Source organism: Ambystoma mexicanum, chromosome 1q (genome assembly GCF_040938575.1).
Source record: "Ambystoma mexicanum isolate Mex_15411 chromosome 1q, UKY_AmexF1_1, whole genome shotgun sequence".
NCBI classification, from domain to species: domain Eukaryota; kingdom Metazoa; phylum Chordata; class Amphibia; order Caudata; family Ambystomatidae; genus Ambystoma; species Ambystoma mexicanum.
In genome coordinates this window covers 1,393,363,423-1,393,390,719 of record NC_090922.1, presented here as the reverse complement: position 1 = coordinate 1,393,390,719, position 27,297 = coordinate 1,393,363,423, and the positions used below count along the sequence as shown (strand labels likewise).

At 44.9% G+C, this 27,297-nt stretch overlaps 1 protein-coding gene across 2 annotated transcripts in view; it reads left to right on the top strand.

Moving 5' to 3' along the window:
* The window catches only part of LOC138548087 (cytochrome P450 4B1-like), an 880,410-nt gene that overhangs the window by 594,884 nt on the left and 258,229 nt on the right, over positions 1 to 27,297 (top strand). For both annotated transcript variants that reach the window (XM_069642254.1, XM_069642255.1), the window contains exon 8: positions 11,969 to 12,159. In XM_069642254.1, the coding sequence (XP_069498355.1) occupies positions 11,969 to 12,159 (191 nt within the window). The remainder of the gene's footprint in view (positions 1 to 11,968; positions 12,160 to 27,297) is intronic.

Sequence of the window (27,297 nt, the reverse complement as noted above, 5' to 3'; positions counted from 1 at the left end):
GATACAGAATAGCTGGAAGTAAAGAGTCAACAGGCAGTCACGTTAATGAAACACTGAAGCCTGGACATCATGCACCCAACAGACCTACCAAGTAAAATGGCCATCAGACAAGTGAACTGCTTGATGGGTGTTATAGTCCTCATGCTCCCCGATAAGGGAAGTCCAGAGTAGAGGTACATTGACTACCCAGGTGTAATGCTTGATGGGAGGTGCAGTGCTGATAACCAGCGAGGAAACCAATTGAAGTTGTTTACTGACGAACCAAGGACACTGCTAGCTACCATTGCAAAGCTGTAATCTGGATATTTTAATGTATAGTGCCGGGGACTGTGTAAGTACAATGCCTGTTGGTAACTGGGGTTTTGGTTTTGACAGTCCCTTATGAGATTGAGGTACACGGAAGAATCAAGGGAACCAAGAGTACATGGTTGGGTGAATCAATCAAAGAACTGTATTGCTGAAGGTTTGTAAGTCTCTGTGAAACAGAGCCCAATGGCCAAGGGCAGCCTGTGAGTACAGTAGAAATAATCTGAAGATAAGAGAGATTAAGAGATGTATTATGTAAGGGTATCGAAGAAGGGCCTTGAAACAAAGATGGCATGGTTTTGGTTATATACTTATTGTAAAGTAAAAAGGATCCTTACTATCCCTAACTTCTAAGAAGGCTTTTCCCTGCCTCAAAACTAATACTAAAATACTAATACTAAAAGGGTCTGTCAGAATGTCCATCAAAGTAAACAACACTGTCCTGTGTCAACAGCTACTTCTGTTCCTCACACTACAACTAAAAAGATTACTAACAGAAAGTTCCTTCTTTATGGAAAATGGCTCCCTTCCCCTGCTTCTTGGATGGAGTTCAACCAAATGTTTCTTCAAAACAAATATACCAAGGTGACAGACTCCCTTCCCTGGGATTGAAGTTTTCAGACAGTCTTTACACAATGTTCTCCTGGTGTGGCCCTGCGCAGTTTGTAATGGAACAAGGGGAAATGACTCCCTTCCCCTGATATGGCTTGGCACAATTTACAAGGCCATGGGGAATGACTCCCTTCCCCTGACTTCTTTAGCTCAATTCTTGATTTAGGACCAAGAGAATGCCTCCCTTCTCTTGGTCTGCTTTGGCACAGTTCAACACAAAGCCAGGGTGAATGACTCCCTTCCCCTGGTGTTACTATCACATGTCTCGGGAGGATAGCTCAGGGGCAACGTGCTCGCTTTGGAAACAAGACGACACGGAACACCACAGGTTCGATTCCCGGGTCCGCGGTTAGAAACCTTTGGGTATTAAGCGCGTTATAAATGCCCTATCATATCATATAATACCTTCAGCTTAGCTGCCAGGGGAATGACTCCCTTCTCCAGGTATAGCTTGATACTGTTCCCTCTTACTGCGTCTGGCTCGATATTCACTTTGCCTCTGTGACTTGTTTTGAACAATGTCCCAAACCTTGATAGGATACCTGGTCCTTCTCTGGGTTTTTGACCATTGTGAAGAGGAACAGTACCTCAAGAGTTTTTCTCATTCAAGTTGGGGCCCAGACCCTTCTCTTGTAAATAGTGGACTTACATCAGCCAGTAAATTGATGAAGACTTCCTCTACGCTTTTCTTTACTTTTATTGGGGTTCCATACCCTTCTTCTATAGCCAGTGGTGTTCTCTTCCCCACAGTTAAGGTGGACAAGGTCCCAGACCCTTCCCTGTTGGCCAGTGGGCTCCTCTTCCCGACTGATATGATGGCCAGGGTCTCAGACCCTTCTCTGGTGGCCACTGAGCTTTTCTTCCCCACTGGTACGGGGAGGAGGCGGTTGAATGCACTCTCGACCCTTCAGGACTCTTCCAGAGGTATGCCTTGTCTGAAGCCGTATATGAGTTGCCTGCGCGCATCTTATCTGGGGCCCTACATCCATTCCGAATCTCCCGTGCCGGCTTTCGGGCTTTGGTACGTCACTGGTGCTTCCCAGGATAACGGTCCTTGTTCTCGGCTGGCTCGGCTTCCCCCATCTGCTTCTGCGGCTTTGCCGCATCTCCATCTGATGGGCCTCCTGATTCTTCTGCTTGGCGTTGTGCACATGTCCACTCAGCAGAACCCTGGGAGGACTCACGCGGCCGACCACCGGTGTCCTCAGTTCCTCCGGTCTGCAACCAGATGTTGGCTTTCCCACGCCGAAAGCTCTCCTTGTCTGTTGCTTCTCCAAGCAGGCACTGCAGATGAGCTACACACTGGGGTTGACAACTTAACTAGTCCATTGTCAGTTTTTACACAATGTAACTCTTTCTTGAGGGGCCGGCTGTCAAAGTCCCTTGTTACTCTTGACAGGTTTATCTCTATGCCTCATCGGGGCCACCTTGTCTTAGTACCTGTATTGGGAGCAGTATGGCTCTGCTTTCAACAAGAAGACTGGGGATGGATGGGCTAGAGAATGTGGAGAAGTCTTAATATTCTCTGGGATAAAACCAACATGGTCGTCCTTGTCCTCAAGGAGGGAGTCCCTCCCCATGAGGTCTTCCTGCATTAAATCATCCCTAGGGGGACTTTTGGGTACTGGCCTCACCTCCTTAGCCTAATGAGAAGGAGCTTCCCCTTAGGGAGAACTGACAGCACCTTGTGAATCTTCACAATAACTTGAAGGTTCTGGGTAATAATATATACAAATCTGTTTTATGTAGCCCCTGTGTCCCGGCCCTTGTCCATGCAACAGTGTATTGTTCCCTTCCCTGGAGCAGGGACAGTCCCCATGGGAACCACCCCATGCCAGCTAGATAAGGAGCGAGCGTTGCATCTGAAAATAAAATTGATGTTAACAGGAGATGGGCTACTCCCCAAGTTCTTACCTTACTAATAAACACATACACCAGTGTGCGTCTTCTAGGGATCAAAACGGGGACCCCTCTTTATTTATAAAAACAGTTCTCTTTTTGAAAGTAAATCCCTGATTCCCTTCCTAAAGTTCCCCTGACGTGAGTTCCCTTTAACCACAAATTTACTACCTCCTCTTCTGACCCGCTCCCTCTGCAAGGCATCACAGAGATGCTGGTGGCCGGCAACCGAAGTTTCACCCGGGCTGCCTCCTCGTAGCAGCCTGGGGCTTTTCTTCACCCAGGCGGCCCCGACGAGACTGCCTGGGACTTCAAGCCTCCTGCTCTTCACCGGGGCTGCCCTCTGAGGAAGCCCAGGACTTCTACTGCAATGCTCAGCACTTTAGAACATTTGAAGACAAGTGAACCTTTTGACAGTGAATGCAGTGTGACAAGGCCAGAGCTTGGCAGGAGGTGGGGAGAACACATAGTGACAGGCCCAGGAAACTAATAAGCCAAGGAAGTGCAAAACTAACCCCAAAGCCAAGATGCCAACAAAAGGAGCCAAATGAAGTTGACCTGGTACACTGGTGCAAGTGCCAAGTAAACCTGTGTGTATGTCCCAAGGTGTCGTGGGTTCCTGGTTGAGTGACCTGTAATGGGTGAACCGTGTGGTCTAACAACTGCACCTAGACCAGAGAGCCATGCATGGTGAGCCATAATAACTCTGAATAACATCCTAAGGAAACCACTGCATCGGAGCTGGCAAAATGGAATAGAAAGAAGGTCAGGTTGACCTACTGTTTTGTTAGGTCTTTTTCCTTTGGAAAAACTATAAAAAATGTGGGTGGCAGAATTAAAGTCTTGGGGAAAGGACCCGGAGGCTGGCAAGAGCCACCTTTGTTGTCTTGAGAATGGAATCTCAAGACCCCTTTTGCTTTTTGATTGTGTTGAACCTTGGGGAAGGGAACCCCAAGGATTGGTTCAGAACTGTACTGTCCTGGACTGGAAAGAAAAAAAAGTTGAGACTTTTACGTGAACGAGAGAGAGAGAGAGAGAGAGAGAGAGGGGTGAGAAGGGAAAGAGGATAGAGAATCAGAATAAGAGGTTTGACATGACAACTTGTGATGCCATTGGCATGCATTGGCTGCATAGCAGGTTGCTCTTTTTTTGTGTCCTGCTGTTTTCCCTAATTTCCTCCCCTGCATGTCTCTGTGCAGGCTCAAGTAACCAAAAGAAAACTACAGAGTTCTGTGATTTAAGGGTCTGAGACAGTCTTTCATCCGAATCCTAGTCCCACATCCTTGTCCCTTGTCTTAGTCCTAATACCTCGCCCTAGTCTCTAGTCCCAGTCCCTCATCCAAGTCCCTAGTCCCTAGTCCCTTATCCTCATCCTTTTCAACTAACTGTCATAGTGTCTTACACTAATCCCTCATTCTCATCGAATTCATCATTCTAGTTCACTGTCCTAATACCTTGCTCTCTTCCCTCGTCCAAACCTCTCATCCTCGTCTGTCATCCTAAACCATCATCTTAGTTTTAGTGCAAGTCTCTCGTCTAAGTATAAGTCTCCCATTATAATCCTAGTCTTTTGTCCTATTCATAATCCCTCATCCTACTCTCCCATACTAGTTGTAATCTCAGTCCCTCATCCTAGCCCCCATCTTTGACCCTCATCTCAGACCTGTGCCTAGCCCCTTATCCTAGTTCCCCATCCTAGTCCTTCTTCTAGTCCCTCATCCTTATCCTAGTCCCTCATACAGGTCCTAGTCCTTGTATTAGTACTTGTGCTCGCCCTCATCCTCTTCCCCCATTCCCCTCATAGTGTCTAGCACTAGTTATGTGCACTTGTCCTAATCCATGTTTCTTATTCTAACCTCCCATCTTTGCCCGTTGTACTCGGCCTAGTGCCTTGCACTCATCCAAGTCCCTCATCCTCATCCTAGACACTTGTTCTAGTCCTGTGTCCTAGTCCTTCATTGCTCTTCCTACTCTCAAGTCTAGTCATAGGCATTTTGTAGTCCTTCATCCTTGTGCTACATTCTTGCTCCTTGTCTTAGATGTATTTGTTTGTCCCTAATCTCCCGCCCCTGTCTTCATCTTGGTCCCTCATCTCTGTCCCTTGCCCCAGTCCCCAGTCCTACTACCTCATCCTCTATCCTAGTCTCTCATCTTATTTTAGTCTGCATTCCTCATCCTATTGCAAATCCCAGCCTCTGTACAACTCAGTCTTCCATCACAGTCTTTGAGGCACAATCTCTCAGTAAGTCAGTCTCTCTCTTGTTCCACCTTTATCTTTCTTTTCTTCTGCCCACCTCATATGTCCCTCTTTCTGTCTTGCTTGCTCTCTCTTTCAGCTACTTCATTTGTCCCTCGGGACAATGGCATGGATGCTGTTGAAATGTTTCTCAGGCAGGAAATTGCATGTGCTCTTCACACTATTGGCTCTTCCTTACATCACTAAGAACTGGCATGTTTGGCTCAGTGAAAGCCTTATGCAGGATAAGTAATTTGTCTGTGGTCTTTGGAATGGATAGGGAGTGATGCACCCTGTGGACAATCAGGGCAGCACAGGAGCTAACAGTGGCAAGGTTGTAATTACTTATTCAGCTTTCCCTCTTCCCACCCCTCGCTTTTACCTTTGTCCTGCTGGTCTGCTGCTTATATTGAGAGTGCAAAGGAGGGTTGTGGCAGGACTAGGACAGCATGCCTCCCTGGACACTCTTTCAGCCACCTGTCTGCTATTGCTTTGCCTCTCCTGGACCCAGGGGTTTGGAAGCAAGAGGCAGTGACTGTTCTGCACATTGGGGTTTACTCTCCTCGAGATGAATTTCTTCATATGACAAGACAATTGATGGCAACCTCCTCTGCTTGACCCGTCTTCCTGATCGGCCTACATTGTTTTTTTCTGCTCACCCTGACCGCATGGACTCTAATTGCTTATTGTTATTTCCTTCTTTCCTATTGTTCTATATTTCCTTTTTGATACACTTCTGTACAAATAATTTTTAGTGCCAAGATGACTCTTAAAATGTGAATGAGCTTTCTTTCAAATAAACAATAAAATCCAATGTCAGGCTGACCTTCTCCTCCAATCTTGATGTATGTCTCTTGGTTCAATTCATGATGCTAGTTTGATATGCCCTGGTCCCCCTCACATTGCTCCTCATTGATTTGATGTCCTGGGTCAGGGTCTGCTATATAAGAACACCTAATAAAAATGTATACAGCTGCGTCAGAGCGCTTGAGGGGGTAGGGAGCAAGGGGTCCTCCTGAACCGAGTCATCGTACTCTAGCCAGGTCACAGGGTGACTCAGGGCTAGATTCTATGGTTTGGTTGCAGCTGAACCACTGTCCTGGCTTCTTCATGTTTGTATTATAAGAGCTGTTGCTCTGTGTGCTGTTGCGTGAGAATGGATTTTCCAGGAGTTGGATGAAAGTGGCTTGTCATAAAAGTATCAGGCTACCGGACATCCCTGTACTGAAAGCATGCAGACATACATTGGATTGTAGATCTCTGTGGAAGCTTTCTCGGTCAACAGTTTTTATTTCACAACAGCAAATAACAACAAAATATGGCATTCATCTTTAAATCATACTCCTTGTCAACCAAAGTCAAAACATACGAATCAGTTCATCATAAACTACCACTAAACCTCCTATATAAGAAAAGAATAGAGGTTCATAAAGGGGGAAAAGAAGAAGAAAAGGAAGAAAGGAAAAAGAAAGAGAACAACAAAGCCAAAGACTGCAAATTACAAAAGCAACAATCCATGCAACAGACACAAGAATATCACAAAAACATTGTATAAAACCATAAGTAATGACACATAACAGTAATATACAAAGCCAGGGATACATCAATCCCGAATGAAAGTTCAAGTTCATCCATAAACATCAAGAAAACAGCTCCAATGTCCCAAAAGTGGACGCTTGAAGTCTTTCCAGGCTAGACAGAAAGAGATAAGCACATTCCAGAAGGAGCATTCTTGTACATGAGGATACAATGTCACTTATGCGAAAGCATGAATTACTTGAAATATGATGCACAGAATTTATTTTTAAAAAGAGCACTAATGCCATGACAGCCACGGCACAATGTGGATAAGTCAATCGGCTTAGACCAGGGGTGCACAACTGATTTTGACAGAGGGTCGAAAGTACGTTACATGATGTCTACAGTGGGTCAAAAAGTAAATGTGGGTGGGGCGGTAGGCGCGGCGGGGTGTGGCATGGCAGGAGTCTTTTTCAACCCCCAATTTTTATTAAACACATCGAAAAAGAATACGTTTTTGAAGAGTAACGATTTTTATTTGTATTTCAACCTTACATTTTGTACTACACATTTTCCATTGTTATCATTTATTTCTATTTAGTTATTGTATATCGTCTGTTTAATTAAGATATATATATTTTATTGACCCTTGATTGGACATTCCGTTATTTTGAACTGCTATACTTTGCTGTTTGGGTTGCCCAAGAGGAGTATGACCTTCGTTGAGTCAGGTTTCCACAAAATGCAAAGGATGTACATCTCCTAACTGTGCCTGTTTTAGCTTTATTATTGGGTTCACTCTTGGAGTGCTCATCTATGCCTCATGGCCCCCACCCCTCAACCAAACACTATGCCCCATGGCCCCCAACCAAACACTATGCCCCATGGCCCCCACTCCCCAACCAAACACTATGCCCCATGGCTCCTACCCCTCACCAAACACTATGCCCATGGCCCCCACTCCCCAACCAAAAAAACACTATGCCCCATGGCCCCCACCCCTCAAACAAACACTATGTCCCAAGGCCCCCACCCTCAACCAAACACCATGCCCCATGACTCCCACCCCCAACCAAACAATATGCCCCATGGCCCCCACCCCTCAACCAAACAACATGCCCCATGGTCCCCACCCCTCAACCAAACACTATGCCCCAAGGCCCCACCCCTCAACCATGCACCATGCCCCATAACACCCACCCCCAACCAAACACTATGCCCCATGGCCCCCACCCCTCAACAAAACACCATGCCCCATGGCCCCCACCCCTCAACCAAACCCTCAGCCCCATGGCTACTACCCCTCAACCAAACACTATGCCCAATGGCCCCCGCTCCCCAAGCAAACACTATGCCCCATGACACCCACCCCTCAAGCAAACACTATGCCCCATGGCTCCCACCCCCATCCAAACACTATGCCCCATGGCCCCCACCCCTCAACCAATCATTATGCCCAATGGCTCCCACCCCTCAGCCAAACCCTATGCCCCATGGCTCCTAACCGTCAACCAAACAATATGCCCCATGGCCCCCACCCCAACCAAGCACTATGCCCATGACCCCCACCCCAACCAAACACTCTGCCCCATGGCCCCCACCCCTCAACCAAACACTCTGCCCCATGGCTCCCACCCCCAACCAAACACTATGCTCCATGGCCCCCACTCCCCAATCAAACACTATGCCCCATGGCCTCCACCCCTCAACCAAACACTATGCCCCATGGCCCCCACCCCTCAACCAAACACTATGCCCCATGACACCCACCCCTCAACCAAACACTATGCCTCATGGACCCCACCCCCAACCAAGCACTATGCTCCATGGCTCCTAACCGTCAACCAAACAATATGCCCCATGGCCCCCACCCCAACCAAGCACTATGCCCATGACCCCCACCCCAACCAAACACTCTGCCCCATGGCCCCCACCCCTCAACCAAACACTCTGCCCCATGGCTCCCACCCCCAACCAAACACTCTGTCCCATGGCTCCCACCCCCAACCAAACACTATGCTCCATGGCCCCCACTCCCCAACCAAACACTATGCCCCATGGCCCCCACCCCTCAACCAAACACTATGCCCCATGGCCCCCACCCCTCAACCAAACACCATGCCCCATGACACCCACCCCTCAACCAAACACTATGCCTCATGGACCCCACCCCCAACCAAGCACTATGCCCCATGGCTCCTACCCCTCATCCAAACACTATGCCCCATGGCCCCCACTCCCCAACCAAACACTATGCCCCATGGCTCCCACTCCCCAACCAAACACTATGCTCCATGGCCCCCACTCCCCAAACAAACACTCTGCCCCATGGCCCCCTCCCAAACCAAACACTATGCCCCATGGCCCCACCCCTCAACCAACCACTATGCCTCATGGCTCCCACCCCCAACCCCCAACCAAACTCTAGGCCCCATGGCTTCCACCACATGCACCCATACAGACCCAAACCCCCCACCCCCAACTCAGCACACAAACCACAAGCATACACCAATACACTATGCACCCAGACCAACCCGAACCCCCATCCCCCAACTCAGCACACAACCTCACAAGCATACACCGATACACTAAGCACCCATACAGACTCGAACCCCCCCAACTCAGGACACAAACTCAAAAGAATACACCATGCGCCCATAAAGACCCGAACCCCCCACCACCTAACTCAGCACACAAACTCACAAGCATACACCAATTCACTATGCACCCATACAGACCTGAACCTCCCCACCCCCACATCTCAACATACACTGCACATACATACAATTACACCATATAGGTCTGAACCCCTCCCGCCCCCATCTCAGCATACACTGCCCATACACACAAAAACAACAAACTGACAGACCGACACCCCACACCCCACATCTCAACATACACTGCACATACATACAAATACAAACACCCATACAGACACGACACACCCCTCACCCCCATCTCGACATTCACTGCACAGACATACAAATACAAACACCTATACAGACCCGACAATACCACACCGCCCCATCTCAACATACACTGCACAGACATACAAATACAAACACCCATACAGACCCGCCACACCCCCCACACCCCATTGCAACATACACTGCACAGACATACAAATACAAACACCCATACAGACCAGACACACACCACACCCCCATCGCAACATACACTGCAGACATACAAATACAAACACCCATACAGACCCGACACACACCCCACCCCCATCTCAACATACACTGCACAGACATACAAATATAACCACCCATACGGACCCGACACACACCCCACCCCCCATCTCAACATACACTGCACAGACATACAAATACAAACACCCATACAGACCCGACACACACCCCACCCCCCATCGCAACATACACTGTACAGACATACAAATACAAACACCCATATAGACCCGACACACACCCCACCCCCCCATCTCAACATACACTGCACAGACATACAAATACAAACACCCATACAGAGCCGACACACACCCCACCCCCATCTCAACATACACTGCACAGACATACAAATACAAACACCCATACGGACCCGACACACACCCCACCCCCCATCTCAACATACACTGCACAGACATACAAATACAAACACCCATACAGACCCGACACACACCCCACCCCCCATCGCAACATACACTGCACAGACATACAAATACAAACACCCATACAGACCCGCCACACACCCCACTCCTCCATTGCAACATTCACTGCACAGACATACAAATACAAACACCCACACAGACCTGACACACACCTCTCCCCCATCTCAACATTCACTGCACAGACATACAAATACAAACACCCATACAGACCTGACACACACCCCACCCCCCATCGCAACATTCACTTCACAGACATACAAATACAAACACCCATACAGACCCGACACACACCCCACCCCCCCATCGCAACATACACTGCAGACATACAAATACAAACACCCATACAGACCAGACACCCCCGAGACCCCATCTCAACATACACTGCACAGACATACACATACAAACATCCATACAGACCTAACACACACCGCACCCCATCTCTACATACACTACACAGACACACAAATACAAACACCCATACAGACCCGACACACACCCCTCCCCCATCTCAACATTCACTGCACAGACATACAAATACAAACACCCATACAGACCCGACACACACCCCTCCCCCATCTCAACATTCACTGCACAGACATACAAATACAAACACCCATGCAGACCCAACACACACCCCACCCACCCATCGCAACATTCACTGCGCAGACATACAAATACAAACACCCAAACAGACCCGACACACCCCCCACCCCCATCGCAACATTCACTGCACAAACATACAAATGCAAACACCCATACAGACCTGACACACACCCCACCCCCATCACAACATATACAGCAGACATACAAATACAAACACCCATACAGACCCGACACACACCCCAACCCCATCTAAAAATACACTGCACAGACATACAAATACAAACACCCATACAGACCAGACACCCCCCAGGCCCCATCTCAACATACACTGCACAGACATACACATACAAACATCCATACAGACCTAACACACACCCCACCCCCATCTCAACATACACTACACAGACACACAAATACAAACACCCATACAGACCCGACACACACCCCAACCCCCCATCTCAATATTCACTGCACAGACATACAAATACAAACACCCATACAGACACAACACACCCCCTCCCCCGCATCTCAACATTCATACAAAAACAAAAAACACAGTCGGGACAGACCCGAGAACACACACAAACATGCAGCCCTCCCCACCCCACCCCACCCCATGTACTTACCAGATGTGCTGGAACGCTGGCGAGGCTTCTGGCACTACGGCTGGTGTGGGCGTGGCAAGGCTGAAATGCCTCCATTGGTGCAACACGCACTACGTGGCTCGTAGGAGCGACGTGGTGCATGTGCATTGAACCAATGAGGGCAAGTCTTTTATCCGGCCCGGAAGACAACAAAGACTTTCCTAATGGAGGGTGGCCGATGCTGTTTGCGTGCCACCCTCCATTATGAAATCGGCCACCCTCCATTAGGAAAGTCTTTGTTCTGCGCGGGCCGGCCAAAATAGCATGGCGGGCCGCAACTGGCCCGCGGCCGTAAGTTGTGCACCTGTGGCTTAGACTCTTAGAGGGTTTAAATCTGATTGGCGATGCAACAAACAAACTGTGGGTTGTTTGGGTTGTGACTATATTTGAAATAGAAATATGATGCTATGATCTGGAGATTTTGTATCAGAAATCAGTGGTATGTCGTTGATGTATGGACCATGTTGGATAGATGAGTCCTATTGGAGAAACTAAATTGTATTATTTATGCCATAACAGGATGAAAACGGCGAAGGGTTATCGGATGAAGACCTGCGAGCCGAGGTGGACACCTTCATGTTTGAGGGACACGACACCACAGCCAGTGCCATCTCATGGATTTTATACTCCATGGCCATGAACCAAGAACACCAGGAAAAATGCAGGGAAGAGATTATCAGAATCTTGGGGGACCGGGAGATGGTGGAATGGTGAGAGCCTTTCTTTCTTTCTTTTTTTAAAAACTATTGAATTAGTAGAACATGAGTAATCTATATATAACGGGCAACTAATTCAAAGCACATCTAGATTACACCGGCAGCAGGCCCATTAATATGAAATGTAAAATAGGAAAAAACCAGAAGGGGAAAATGGAGGAGGAAAAAAAGGGGGTTGGGGAGAGGGTGTGAGCTAAACATACAAGTCAATAAAATCATCCAAAACGGCTGCATACTTATCAAGTCGCTGTTTATACTTGAAGGACACTCTCTCCCTGCCAGAAAGCAACTATAAACTGTGAAGCCAGTCATCAAATGTAGTCATGGCGTCGCTCTTCCTATGCAACAAAATATGCTTATTAGCCACCACAAGAGCTTTATAAATGCAGGAGAGTTTACCAACAGGCAAATTAAGTCAGCTGGAAATAACCCCAAAACATTTTAGGAGTGTGGCGGAGGGAAAGGCCCAGCAGATGGTCCAAAAGCTGGAGGACCTCCCCACAGTATGACTGGATCTTCTGGAAATACCAGAACATGCACAAAATGGTACCTGCAACACTTTTACAATTCCAACATAAACCATCTAGACTCAATGTACGGGACACCAACTTTTGAGGTGACCAATAGATGTAATGATTAATCTTTTGCTGCATGAAGCGCAAATCCAAGCCAATCTTGAATCTGCATGGACCAGCACATATAGGAGACGATTCAGTATCAGAGAGTTCAGAGTCTTGGTCCCAATCCCAGTAGACTCTGCCACACGAAGATTCCAAGTTATAATCTCAAGGCGTACAAAGCATATAGAGCAAAGAAGCTGAGAGCAGCATACTCTTAGTCAAATACAGAATTGTGGGCAAACCATGCAAACTAGCATTAGGCGGTGCGAGCAGCACACCAAATAGGTTCTGCAAGGTTGAATAACGATTAAACTCAGACAACTTCAACTGGTATTTGAAGCGCAAGACCTCAAAATCAAGAAGAGTATGACTATCCAAATACAAGCCCATTGCCAGGAAACCCAGGAAAGTGTCCAATTATTAATCTGCACAGCCAGGTTCCTCCACAAACAAGAATCTGCACAAAGCAAGAATGTATTCCCTTGGGCCACATTACTTTTCCCCTAGTATGACATGCTGTCCTCAATGGCTTTTGATTTCTCCAAACTCTTCTCACTATGTATTTTATCCAACCAACTCCCTGCACCACTCTCCTCACCTGTGTTGTTTGTCTTGGGGTCTTCTTGAAGTCCGTGTCGGTGTGCCAGGTAGTCCGTCTCCTTCTTTTGCAGAATGTGCCTGCCTCAGGTAGAAGCCACAGTGAAGGCGTTAACTTCCAACACTATGGCTCCAGCCCCGGAGACAGGCTGTCAAGTGTGGGGGAAAAAGCCCAAGGGCAGAAAAAAAAACCCTTGCAATGTGATTCGGAATGAAGAGCACATGTCCAGCTCCAGGAACAGAAACTTTGAGCAGTTCACCAGCCGGCTGAGCAAATATAGAACAGGATGGAGGAACAACAGAGGTGAGTGTACCAGCTCAAGAGGGGAAAAACGGAACCTCCACAGAAAATAGGAGAAATGGAAGAGAGAGCAGCGCGAAAGAGGAGTGGTGGGGAATAGATCTCAAAAGAAACTGGACCGGAGGGTGTAAACCTCCGGAGTAAGCGTAAGGTCTCTGGTGGAAGGAAAAGAAAGGAAAAGAAAATAGAGAGAGAGGATTCGCCAAGGCGAAAGAATGGAAAAAGAGGTAAGTCCACAAAACAGCACCGAGGAGCCAGATAAGACAAAGATAGAAAGAGCTTAGGTATGAAGCGAAAAATGTAAAAACTAGCGTATTCACCAGAACGAAGAGAGCAATCCGGACGTTGGTATCGTGCCGACCGCTGGGAGTGCAAACGCTAAGTACTTCCCAGCGGCAGCCATTTTTGGAAAACAACTAGAGCGTTGCTCGCCGTTCTGAAGCAACGTGATGGAACAATCAATGGCGGTATAGCCGCCAACGCGGTAATAACCACCAGTTGGTCAGGGGTATGACACATGCTTAATAAATGGTGCGGTCGAGTCACATTGAAGTCTACTGTCCATGTAAAGCAAACTATCAAGGGGGATAGCAGAAACAGAGTCCTTCACAATGACTGACCAGTTTGGAAAATCATCTTGGCCCAGTAACCAGTAATTTAGATTGCGCAGTGTGAAGGCTGCATGATATTGCCTAACTATAGGAAGCCCAAGCCACCTAAATGCACTGGTTTCAAAAGGACATATTTTGGAATTCTTGGCATTCATCCCTCCCCCCAAAGAAAATGACTAAATAATGAATTAATATCACGGCCCAGCTTACCTGATAGCGGAAGAGGAAGCATGCTAAATACATAGAGCAGCTTCAGGAGCAGGTTCATCTTAATTGTAGTCATTTTACCCAAGAGTGACAAATTCAGTCTATCCCACTTATGACATAACACTGCAATCTCTGCAAGCTCAAGCCTGATGTTCAAATTAAGGAGTGAATGTTCATGCCGAGTGACCTGGATACCTAAATACCTAAAACCGCTCGAGGCCCAAGGACTTTGCCCGGTATCAAAGAGGGCCCTGTGACACAAATACGAGATAGGGAAAATCAACGTATTATCAATGTAAACCCTATAGTCAGAGATTTCGCCAAACATCTGCAAAGATAACATCAGCTCCCTATCAGAGCTTTCCGATCGGATAGTAACACCAATAGATCGTCAGAATACAAAAGCATCTTAGAAATACACCCACCAAACGGAATCACCCGTACCACCTGATGCGCTCTGAGCACAACAGCCAACAGTTCTATGAACAAGTCCAAAAGCAAAGACGACAAAGGACAGCCTTGTCGTGTAACCATTCTAATGGCAAAGAAGTCAGAGGTAAGACCATTGATGGACACTGCAGCTTAAGCCCCACTATACAAGGCATTAAAGAATCGCTAAAAGAAAGGTCCATGGTTTATTTTAAGCAGAACTTAGATAAGTCCAGTTAACCCTATCTGCCGCCTTCTCTATATCAATACAGACAGCCACAAAAGCTTCAGCAGAGTCCTTCCTAAGATGAATAATGTTCAACAACTCTCTCAGGTTATTTTAGCTATCACTACCATAGACACACCCTGTCTGGTTTTTGTGGGCTACCTTCAGCAGCAAGTTATTAAGTCTCCTTGCATACATTTTCACCAAGAGCTTGACATCCGCATTTAGCAATGATATCGGCCGGAAATTAGTGCAAACAGAATGGTTCTTGCCCGGTTTAGGAATCAAAGTGATAAGTACGGACTGCATAGTTTCCGCTACCACCCCATCCTTGATCATTTCCATGTATAGCCGCACCAAAAACGGAGAAAGCACAGCACAAAAGGTTTTATAGAACTCAATCAGGAGGTCATCAAGCCCTAGACACTTGCCAGAGATGTCTGCATCAGGATTGAGCTTGTCATGTTCCTCCAGCTCCAGAAGATCAACATGGTCTAAGTAGCCAAGATACCCTAGTCCATGTAATATGACCTTTATCACTTTATATAGAGGCATAGAACGTCTGAAAAGCCCCACACATATCCTCATTCCTCCTCAAGATCGATCCATCTTCGCCAGCAATAAATAGAACTTGCTTCCCCCTCTTCCTGAATTGAAGCTGGTTGACCAATCACGTACCTAATTTATTACCTCACTCCCATAAAGCCTGCCTAGTAAAAATAAAAACAGGTCTCTTTCGGCACTAGAATGTAGGGCCGAAACCAAGAGTTCACTTAGCACCAAACATAGAAGACATATTTACAACAGACGGAGAACGATTATAAACCTCTTCCGCCAACTTATACGCCTTACCCAATTGAACAAGTTCCTCCAACCCCTGTTTCTTCTTTTAAGATGTAAAGCTAATCATTCCACCCCGTAAATAAGCTTTCAAAACGTCCCAAACCACAGATAGTCTACCCACAGAATCAAAATGTTCCTGTAAAAAAAATGAGTTCTTAGATTAGATCTGTTTCACAAAATCTGGGTCCAACAATAAAGACGCATTCAATCACCAATGCCTAAATCCATTCAACCAACCAGCCGATATGTCCATGGCCAACTCTATGTAGGCATGATCGGAGAGCACACCATTGCCTACTGAAGCACCATGAACCATACCACAAATGCCCCTACTAACCAAAAGCATATCAATGCGTGAGGAAGTCATGTGCAGAGAAGAATGGAAGTTATATGTCCTACAACCCAGGTTAAGACTGCGCCAGATATCAATCATGCAGTCCCATTTAAACGTAAGTTTCTCTAAAACTTCCTTTGCCTTCACCTCTGTGTAAGAATGCAATCTTTTGGATGTATGCATAGCTGCGTCTATCTTTCTGAAAAAGTCCACCTGGCCCACATTAGGCGCACAGGCGTTCAAAAGCGCGAAACAATACACATACAACCTGATCCCAACATATCTACCCTCTGAGTCTATATCCACCTTATCCACGGCGTACCTTAAGTCCCTCCTAAATAAAATGGTCACACCTCTAGAATTACTCGCAAACATACTTGAGAATTCCATCATATAGGTATTTTTCAGGATGTAATCGCCATGTTCAAATTTCAGATGTGTCTCCTGCAGTAAGACATAAGGCTTCCTCTTATTCAAGAGGTTTAGTATTTCTCTCCTCTTAACAGGGTCATTTACACCCTTTGACATTCCAGCGTAAAAACGTCAAGCTGCCAGACATTCAGCGTGCCGCAATGAGAATATGCCATCCCCAAAATCACACACAGCCACCACCACATGAAACTTAGAAGGAGGCGAACCATAAACACAACCAAGAAAACCATCCATGCAGCAACACAAACCCATAGCACATAGGATGAGGAACAGGAGGCCAGTCCAGCAAAGTAACACAAAATAAAGAAAGAAAGAATTCAGAAAAATTAAAAAAGAGGGAGTTAGGGGGATACATAAATAAAAGGAGAGAGGAGAGGGGGTAAGACACACACACACTGACTAACTGGAACATGGTGCAAGAAGGGCCAAGAAGCAACCAGTCACTGCCCACATCCCAAATATGAAACAACACGTAAATATATTTTAAACTGCAAAAAAGAAAAGGCAAAAGAATCTCGTGAGAAAGGAATGAATGAGTAAATGAGTCCGAAAGCAACAGAAAACTCCCACTGCTCAAAATTAAGCAAAGTTAAGCATAGACCGAAGCCCAACATGATATGACCCAGGTAAGCACCGGGCCCAACCTTTTCTAAGCATAAGGATAACCCCAACATCAAGAAAAGGGCAAACTAATCCTCAGGAAACCCACATACATAAAAGGGGAACAGCATAAAAAAGAATGTGAAAAAAAGAAATACAAAAGGCAGCAAGGAATAGCAAAAGAAGCGAAGGCCACGAACAGAAGCTCAAGTTAGCAAAGGCAACAAGCAGTAGAGACGGCCCAGCTGAAAGCCAGATATAATGCGCACGAAACATATATGCTTGCAGTATAAAAGTGGAAACATTTCACAAGTAAATCCAATTATACAATCAGGCCACACAGCTAGGATTATGTGTAGAAACTTGCCCACCTCGAAAAGTGCACAACATGGGATCCATTACAAATGATTGACACATTGGACCGCTATTGTTATTCTTATCAGAACTGACACAGCTGTCTGCAAAGGCTTAATATTGTCCTAACTTCTATATAATAACACAAGCCTCCCACAATCTCTTTTTATTGATCTGGAAGAGTACATAATACAACAGTCTACCAATATTCATGCAATTGTGTACAATGTGGCAACATCACCCTACATTGACTACATCCATCAGTTTTTCCCTCCACATCTTCATATCCAAGCAGTTCCACAAGATATTGATTTACCCAAATACAGACTGTTTACTACCTTCAGCTGTTCCCCACAGCACGTTCACGGGCGCAGCAGTGGAAGTCGCGATCTCGGAGGCCAAAGTTATAGTCTCTGTTAAAAAGTAGTTGTTGTACAGTATACAAATATCTTTAGGGCTGGATGTGAAAATCCATCTAATAAACATGTCCTTGTTGTCATGAAAAAATTCTATATCACGATGCCATGTCTTTACAGATGTACTGGGCCTTTGCCCCATAAACTCACCACACATCTGCAAGCTCGAATGAATAACAGTCCAATCAGTCTGCGTGCATGTGCTAGGATTTACTCAGTGTATCCCAACTTAAAGCAATATAAACTATGTGTGAATGTACACCTACAAGCATCTGTGTAAAATGGGGCTAGCGGCTCACGATCTTAAGCAAACAATATCGGCGATAGTGGACATGCTTGCCTTGTACCTTTATCCATTAAGGATTCCTCAGACAGATGACCGACCATTCATGCTAATACCAGCTGTAGCCTGATTGTATAAAAAGGTATCTAAACCGACTATCAGTTTTTGTAACGCTACAAAAAGAAAAGTCCATGAATCAATGGCCTTCCTCACTTCGAGAAGCGCTGCTGCTGCTTGAAGGTTATGCTGGAGAAGACGCAGTAGGCCAAATATGCTCCTGAGATTGCGTAACGTTGATCTACCTGGGATAAATCCTGATTGATCCAATGCAACACAGCATGTAATAAGTGATCTACCTGAGATTAATCCTGATTGATCCAATGCAACACAGCATGTTATAAGAGATCTACCTGAGATTAATCCTGATAGATCCAATGCAACACAGCATGTTAGAAGAGATCTACCTGAGATTAATCGTGATTGATCCAATGCAACACAGCATGTTATAAGTGATCTACCCGGGATAATTCCTGATTGATCCAATGAAACACAGCATGTTATAAGTGATCTATCCGGGATAATTCCTGATTGATCCAATGCAACACAGCATGCTATAAGTGATCTACCCGGGATAATTCCTGATTGATCCAATGCAACACAGCATGTTATAAGAGATCTACCTGAGATAAATCCTGATTGATCCAATGCAACACAGCATGTTATAAGAGATCTACCTGAGATTAATCCTGATTGATCAAATGCAACACAGCATGTTATAAGTGATCTACCCGTGATAATTCCTGATTGATCCAATGCAACACAGCATTCTATAAGTGATCTACCTGGGATAATTCCTGATTGATCCGATGCAACACAGCATCTTATAAGTGAACTACCTGGGATAAATTCTGATTGATCCGATGCAACACAGCATGTTATAAGTGATCTACCCGGGATAATTCCTGATTGATCCAATGCAACACAGCATGTTATAAGTGATCTACCCGGGATAATTCCTGATTGATCCAATGCAACACAGCATGCTATAAGTCGTCTACCTGGGATAATTCCTGATTGATCCAATGCAACACAGCATGTTATAACAGATCTACCTGAGATAAATCCTGATTGATCCAATGCAACACATCATGTTATAAGAGATCTACCTGAGATCAATCCTGATTGATCCAATGCAACACAGCATGTTAGAAGAGATCTACCTGAGATTAATCCTGATTGATCCAATGCAACAAAGCATGTTATAAGTGATCTACCCGGGATAATTCCTGATTGATCCAATGCAACACAGCATGCTATAAGTGATCTACCCGGGATAATTCCTGATTGATCCAATCCAACACAGCATGCTATAAGTGATCTACCCGGGATAATTCCTGATTGATCCAATCCAACACAGCATGCTATAAGTGATCTATCTGGGATAATTCCTGATTGATCCAATGCAACACAGCATTTTATAAGTGAACTACCTGGGATAAATTCTGATTGATCCAATGCTACACAGCATGTTATAAGTGATCTACCTGGGATAGATTCTGATCGATCCAGTGCAACACAGCATGTTACAAGTGATCTACCTGGGCTAATTCCTGATTGATCCAATGCAGCATGTTATAAGTGATCTACCTGGGATAATTCCTGATTGATCCAAAGCAACACAGCATGTTATAAGTGGATCTGGCAACATTCTTGCCACAATCTTACTTTTTCAATTTATGAGCAAGATAGGCCTGGTTGAAGAGAAATGTAAGGGGGCTTTATTTGTCAGGATTGCCTCCCTCATTGTTTTCAGCAACCTGGTTCTTGCACATTCCTCATTTTATATTTTGAACAGATAGGGGGCACGCTGTTCCCCAAAAGCTTTATACAATTTTGCCAAAAGCCCATTTGATCCCATTGGCTTACCACCAGGCATCTTTTTAATATTTCATCGGATTTACGGAACAGTATAGGCTGATTAAGTGTGCCCCTCTTCCATCGCACTATCCCATAGATTTGTGACCTCTGCCTACAATCCAAATGAAGAGTACTTACTTTTTGTATCTATGTTAACATAGGCAGGGAGAATAGACCTGGGGCAATGTGTTTGTCTTGGAAGCAAGAGAAAGTGGAGAAGCACAGGTTTGAATCCCAGTTCTGCGTATATAGACCAGTCTCCGGTATTAAGTGTGCTATGTAAAATGTATTAATTTTATTAACATAGAGAAATTCATTCAACTGAGTGGTAGGAAAATATGCACAAAATAAAACAAAATCATAAAATTAGTAAGCCTATGTCAAGTGTTCCAGGAGTGCTCTTGAAGCTTGAGATGCCTATTTGAGGAAGCATCATAGGTTTTCACTGCAAATTATCTAGCGATGAAATCGGTGGGAGGACATGTTAGGGTGCTTGTGGGAAACAGCCACAATTTACCTCAAAAAGCAGTCATTAATAATTTGCACGCAAGAAGACCAATGACCTGGCTCTATATCTGTAGCGGTTACTCTGCCACATGATCCATTTCTAACAGTAAATCATCTTACACATTACACCTAAGTGCTCATTTCTTTGGGGGACAATAACTTAGTTGTTGGATCATTTATTTTTTGACAACTCCTCTGGTGACGTTTAAATGTCTGCATTGATTGATAGAAGATAGTAGACTAACATAACATAGACCGTCTTTTAGGTCTTTTTGGACCTCTTTGCCACGTTCAACACCTTTGACTATCCTCTCCTTTCAAAAAGTGAGTCTTAGTCCAAGTTCTCTCTCCACTACCTTATTAAGTACAGCATGCTGATCACTGTAACCCCTCTCACTTAAGCCACTTCAACAAGCTAAAGGTGTGAAAGGAAAATGGTGACCCTATACTGTTCCTTCTCTATACCAAGCATACCAAGAAAACGCCATTGCCTACTAAAGTGAGGGGCGTGGCCATTCAAGTCGGTTTAACCACTACCAAACATCAAGTATCGGCCCAGTAGATCGAGGGCTATGCTGACGTCTTTCCCTCCAAACCCGGGGGAGTGTATGGCATCATCTACAAGATGCACACCACACCAAGAAGAGTAATCAGTTTAAAATTGTATATATCACCCCAAAGCCTGAAAATAGATGATAAGAGATTAACTCAAGAAAATGCTGTACGTAACTCATAGAGCGTACATGACCCCTCAGAGAGTTGCCAGATTTAGGAACACAGAAACAAAAACATGTCCTAAATGTGGGGTGGTGAACACGGAGATGGTACACATGTTCTCGGCATGCCCGGAGATTGGAAAATTCTGAGGTGAAGTCGCCCACCGGTTAACCGAGAAAGGAATTCGTTTGGATGTGGAATCTGCATGGGCTTGTATGGTGGGCGGTTTTGTAAGGCCTTGCAACCTGAGACACATGAGCAAACTGAAGGACCTGGCCTATATACTGGGCAAGTGTAGAATTGCTATGGGCTGGAAGGCGAGCCATAGACCCAAAATAGAGGTGTGATCTCCAGAAATGGGCGGACACGGAAACAGTTGTGTGGAGTGAGGTGGCCAACAGAGGAGGGGAGGAGGAAACAGAACCCTAATGGCCTGGAGACACCTCGTAGCCACGCTGAACGGGTCTACCCAAGGACACCTAGATGATCAGGACTCCTCTGGTAATACAAACGAGGAGGAAACTCTAGAAGAAACCAAAATGGAAAGCGATGGAGCGTAAGCTTGAGTTAAGGGGGGAGGGCAAAGGGAGAACAGTGACCAATGTATGTGATGCTTAATATCTGTAACATGCACTGTTGGACTTGTTTGTTGTTTGTTGTTGGTTAAAATAATAAACATTGTTAAAAAAAAAACGTAAGAAAATGCTCGTTCTGGGTGTCATCAAGAAGTCACATAGCAAGTGGTTTTCTTCGATTGTCCTTGTTCTCAAGCCAGACCACACATAGCAATTTTGTTCAGACTGCTGGCCACAAAATGAGACTTCTTGATTCAACACTTACCTTCTCCACCCTTGACCGCAACTTAGCAACTTAGCAACCAACAACTTTCTGTTTCCTGTGGTCCTTTCATCTTCACGTTCCTGGGACCAACCACTGGATTCTTTCTCCACAGATTGGGTACATGTATGCAAACACATATAATGGGATGTCTTGTCCGCAGGACCACTGTCATTTGGAAATGGAGGCCCACTCAAAATATAGTCAATTAAGGAGTTTGTCTGTTTGCCGATGTCGGCTGGTGGTGGGGTGTGCAAGACATAGTACATTCCATGGTTCATGTAAGGATTATCCGGAGCGTTGGCATTGCCAGTTTGATATGTGGCCCACTCCCTGGTCCTGCTACAAGTACAGCTAAGTTTACAGTTCAGGTTTGATGTGAGGATTTCTCTGTGGTCTAGTAGTTCTTCACCGGCTCGCTCTCGGTCTTGTTGCTCACACCCTCCTCTGCTGCCAGGTCGTCGGGGAGAGGTAGTTCTGTTGTAAAAACATAAAAAGAATGCCAGTAATGTGCTCGACAGGCATTGGGCAAGAAAAAGTGTCACTTAGTAAATGCATGAGGGCACAACTAGAAGGGATAGAGATTGGCACCATACCAACTCATACACCCTTTCCCCGGGGCAGGACTGGCTCTGGTAAAGACCCTGGTAGGCATCCAACCCCATGTTCCCTGTCACACTACTACATCGAATTCAGTATCAACAACAGTATCATACGTGCCCTCTAGAATGCAATGGCTCACCCTTAGCAAGTTCTAATTCTGCAGCACTCAAGATACATGTGTTAGTGCAATAGCGCTGTGATTCCGGAACCTTTGTTAGCATTAAAAAACATTATTGTGATCTTTATTGCCTAAACCTGACTGTTATATAGTAGGCTAGCACCAGTGCTAGACTTATTTATCAGCACTATTTCTTTATGAGGCATTCCACCGTTAGAGTTTGTGTAGGCATAACATATATATAGTATAAGGGTCTTAGTTCCAATATAGAAGGGCGCTGCAAAAGAAGGCTGGAGAGACACAGTTATAGGAGGAAGAAGAGTGGGCTGGGCAGTGAAGCTGGGGGCTGTATGCACATTACTTGCATGCTACATGTGAATAAACCTGTATTACAAGATTCACACCGTATGGCCTACATTGCATGATATGATATGGCATTTGTAACGCGCCTGTACACAGGTGTTTCAAACCTGTATCACGAACAGGTTGAAATGCTTGCTTCAGAGGACAGAACAATAGAACGTAGATATTGTTTCCAGGGGAAAGAGTTTCCCAAATGCAAACATTATTACGGTACCTCCTATGTCATGCCAGATGGCATGCATTAACTGCTTTGATATAGAATTCACAGCTGCAAGCTTACTTACACTTTAGATACACCTTCATAGTAGCGTAGTGATAATCATACAGAAGGAAATTATTTTCTAGACAACTTACTTAAAGGGCTCCCTAAAGGAATTGATCAATGATTTCTGGCACAGTTTGAAAGACTGCCAATTGTTTCCAGTTCATCTGTAATGTAAGCCATCCTGGGAATATACATGCAGAGCAGAAGTGCATGAAGAAATGTCTCTGAGCATTAACTTAATTAGGAAAGACCCAGGATTTTACCATATCAGAATACAAAAGCCTCATAATTTGCCCATATCAGAACCCCTATGCCCTAGTATTTGCCCATTTTAGAGTGCATCAATCCAGTAGTTTCAGTTTCCATTCCTTTATTCTATCTAATCTAAGTTCTCACTAGAGGAACTCTACAGGTGCCATTTGGGGAACCCAATCAGTTGCTTTGGGAACTTGGTGTCGACTTGACCCAGATCATGAGTGTTGGGAGGCCACCATCTGTCAAAGGCAAATATATCAGCAGCCACTGATCTGCCTCGGCAAATCTCATTATCACCTAATCCTGCTTAGTAAATAACTTCTAACTCCTTAAGCATCTAGGAGGCCATGACAGAGAATCTGTAGATTAGACACCAAGGTGTCCGTTGCGCCAGGCCAGTAGCTGCGGAATCCCTATGAAGTACATTGGACAAGCATCCCTTTATGCAAAGATTCACCACAATAATCATCAGCCTTCTACAGCGCGTCAACTCTAGATCTAGGTTTATTAGACTCTGCAGTGCCACTGCCGCAGAGGATTCTGCTTGATCCACATACCGAAGGAGTGGTGGCCCATGATGCGTGTTGTCCTTGGCCTCCTGGAAATGCTTCACCAAGGGCATTCATATTTATTTATTTATGTATTTATTGCATGTGTATCAGCGCACAAAGCCCGTGGGCATCGAGGCGCTAGTTGCATCACAGGGAACAGAAGTCAAGGGAGGCAGGGAGAGCGGGAGGACAGATGTGTAATAATATCTATATTATCTTTTTTTTTACTGCAAAATGAACACCAGATCTCTGTCTTCTTTTTCAGTAGCTCCTACTGAGGAAATGGATGCAATTACTCTCTTGAGAGTACAGAGCCGTTACTTTCGGAACTGCTTGTAACTCAAGAGTCGACAGTAATTCGCTCTCTAGGTTATACAGCCAATGTCCAAACTGAAGCCAGCCCGTCATTAAAGTCCCTTTTGAGCTCAGGAAATTTTGTCTTGGCTGCCAGCCTATAACTTCTCTGACCTTGATCCCTGTGGCAACTAGGGTTACATTACAGTTATAAGTCCTAAACTTCAAATGCCCTAAGAAAACCTCCTCATTCTTCTCCATTAATAAAGAGGAACTTATAAACCTGCCACAGACCTGCCCTTGAGCTAACAATTCTGCTTTGCATGTCTGTGTTTTAACTGGACTCTGACCGGGGGGACACGTTCTTTTAAGGCAGAGGCAGACAAATTGTGCAGTATTAGCAGAAGTGTGCGCAGGTGTTGTGGTCTGTGGAGGGTTGAGAAGGTGAGGAGAACCCTTCGGACAGTGATTAAAGTAAGTCGGCTTTCCCAACCAGTGATTTACCAACTACCAAACTGTTTTTCTGAACGGTAGTTACATTCGGTTTGTGATACCTATATCCGTCTATTACTCGGCAGTCTTGCTAATAACTATTTGAAAGCCCTTATGTCTCCCCTGCCTACCTCGACTTATAATTTGAGAAGCATTGCTAATTCTGTAAATATGGATCGGAACATACAGGCTGTTTCCCAGTCTTTAGACTCATATGCCAACCAACCCTCAACTAGCGCATCAATGGAGGTTATCCATCATTCTAACCGTAAACAAGTCAAAATTACTGACATTTGCCACTCGACTTCGAATAATGAAGAGAACATACCTTTTAAAGGTGTGACTTTGAATACAGAATGAGTGGAAGTTCATAGGGAGAACATAGACTCAATAGTATTGAATGAGTCATTTGTAAGAATGTGTATAGCCAATTTTTAGGGCAACCAATTGTCTTACTCGCTGAGGTGCAGGAGTGATAGAAAATTACTAGAGGTGGCCTTGCTTATTGTCGTGTTTAAGAGGAAATGTCCTAACCTCTTAAGGAAATAGTGTAAGGCTTGTGTGAACACCAATCAAACTGTGCTGAGCCCAACGTCCTTTTTTAGAATTTTATATTCAAGTTTCATTACAATTTTCCAGTGCTCCCAAAGACATGGGGTGTCATGACTAAGCCAACACATGTTTCGACCATAAGGTTTTTTTCAAGGCTTAACATTAGTAAATGCGTAGTTCATTGTAAGTTACAAGCTATAGTATATCGCAATCAAATGAAAAGGAAATTAATTTGAGTAAAGATTAAGAATCATAAAGGGGAAAAAGGTCTCCTGCTTTATGATTTTTTATCTTTACTCAAATAACTTTCCTTTTAATTTGACAGTGATATACTGTACCTTGATACAAGCACGATTGCTTGTAACTTACAATGAACTTCCTATATCGCACAACCAGACCCCCAGACCGCAAGCTAAGCAGGGGTATTCTCCACAATTTGATTTTTTACACTAAGAAACCTGCAATTACGTAGAGACTCAAATGTACTGCCTAATTTAGACTCTTTAGGTCCATCATCGATTTCTGCGCCCGACTTGGTATTGGAATCCATAATGAGGCTTTACGCTAATATCAAAGACATAGTACAGGATAACGCTTCAAAACTGTCTCCAGTAGAAAAAAAGCTGTATTCATTTAACAAGCCTACGAGGAATATACACGAAAGTATCTCGAGCAAAGATCATCTGCAGTTGGATAAAACAATGATGGCAGACGGTCCTTCTCCACTCATGGTCAGTAAACCAAGGTTAAGCTCTTCTGCTGATTTATTTGTGTCTATCGTGGATTCGGGCACTTCACCTACAAGTGTAGGTACTTAAGATCTATTAGGTAATCAAGAGGAGGAATGTATTCCTACTAAGAAAAATATGCAGAAAATACAAGCTTTAGAACCACTAGAAAAGTCCATAAATCAACCTTACATCAACATAAATCAGAGGAGATTGTCAAGAAAATGCCTACGAACCACGATCCAGACCAGTAGAGGATGCTATTCACAACTTAAATAATGAACCCACAAATGTGTCAAGAGTGGAGGAGTTAATTGAGCGTGCTTCACCAATGAGCACTATAACAAACCCAAAGGCAAAAAAGAAGAAGCGAGCCAACCAATTGACATCACAAAGAAGATGACGGCATTTCTGTTACCTCTAGACAAGGGGGATCAGGTTGCGGCTTTACCACAATCAGGGGTCATTGACAGCCAAGATATATTGCCAATAGCTTGTCTCTACTTGAACCCTACAGTAAATGATGGGTTCCAGTCACCCATCACCAATGTGGGTGGTTAAGTATTTTTTTCTTCCTGTAACATGAGTGATAGGGAGGAATCTCCCAAATCCTCATAAATAGCAGTTCATCTTTTGGACCAGACCTGAATCGTGATGTTCAACTACAGAGTGCTGGTACT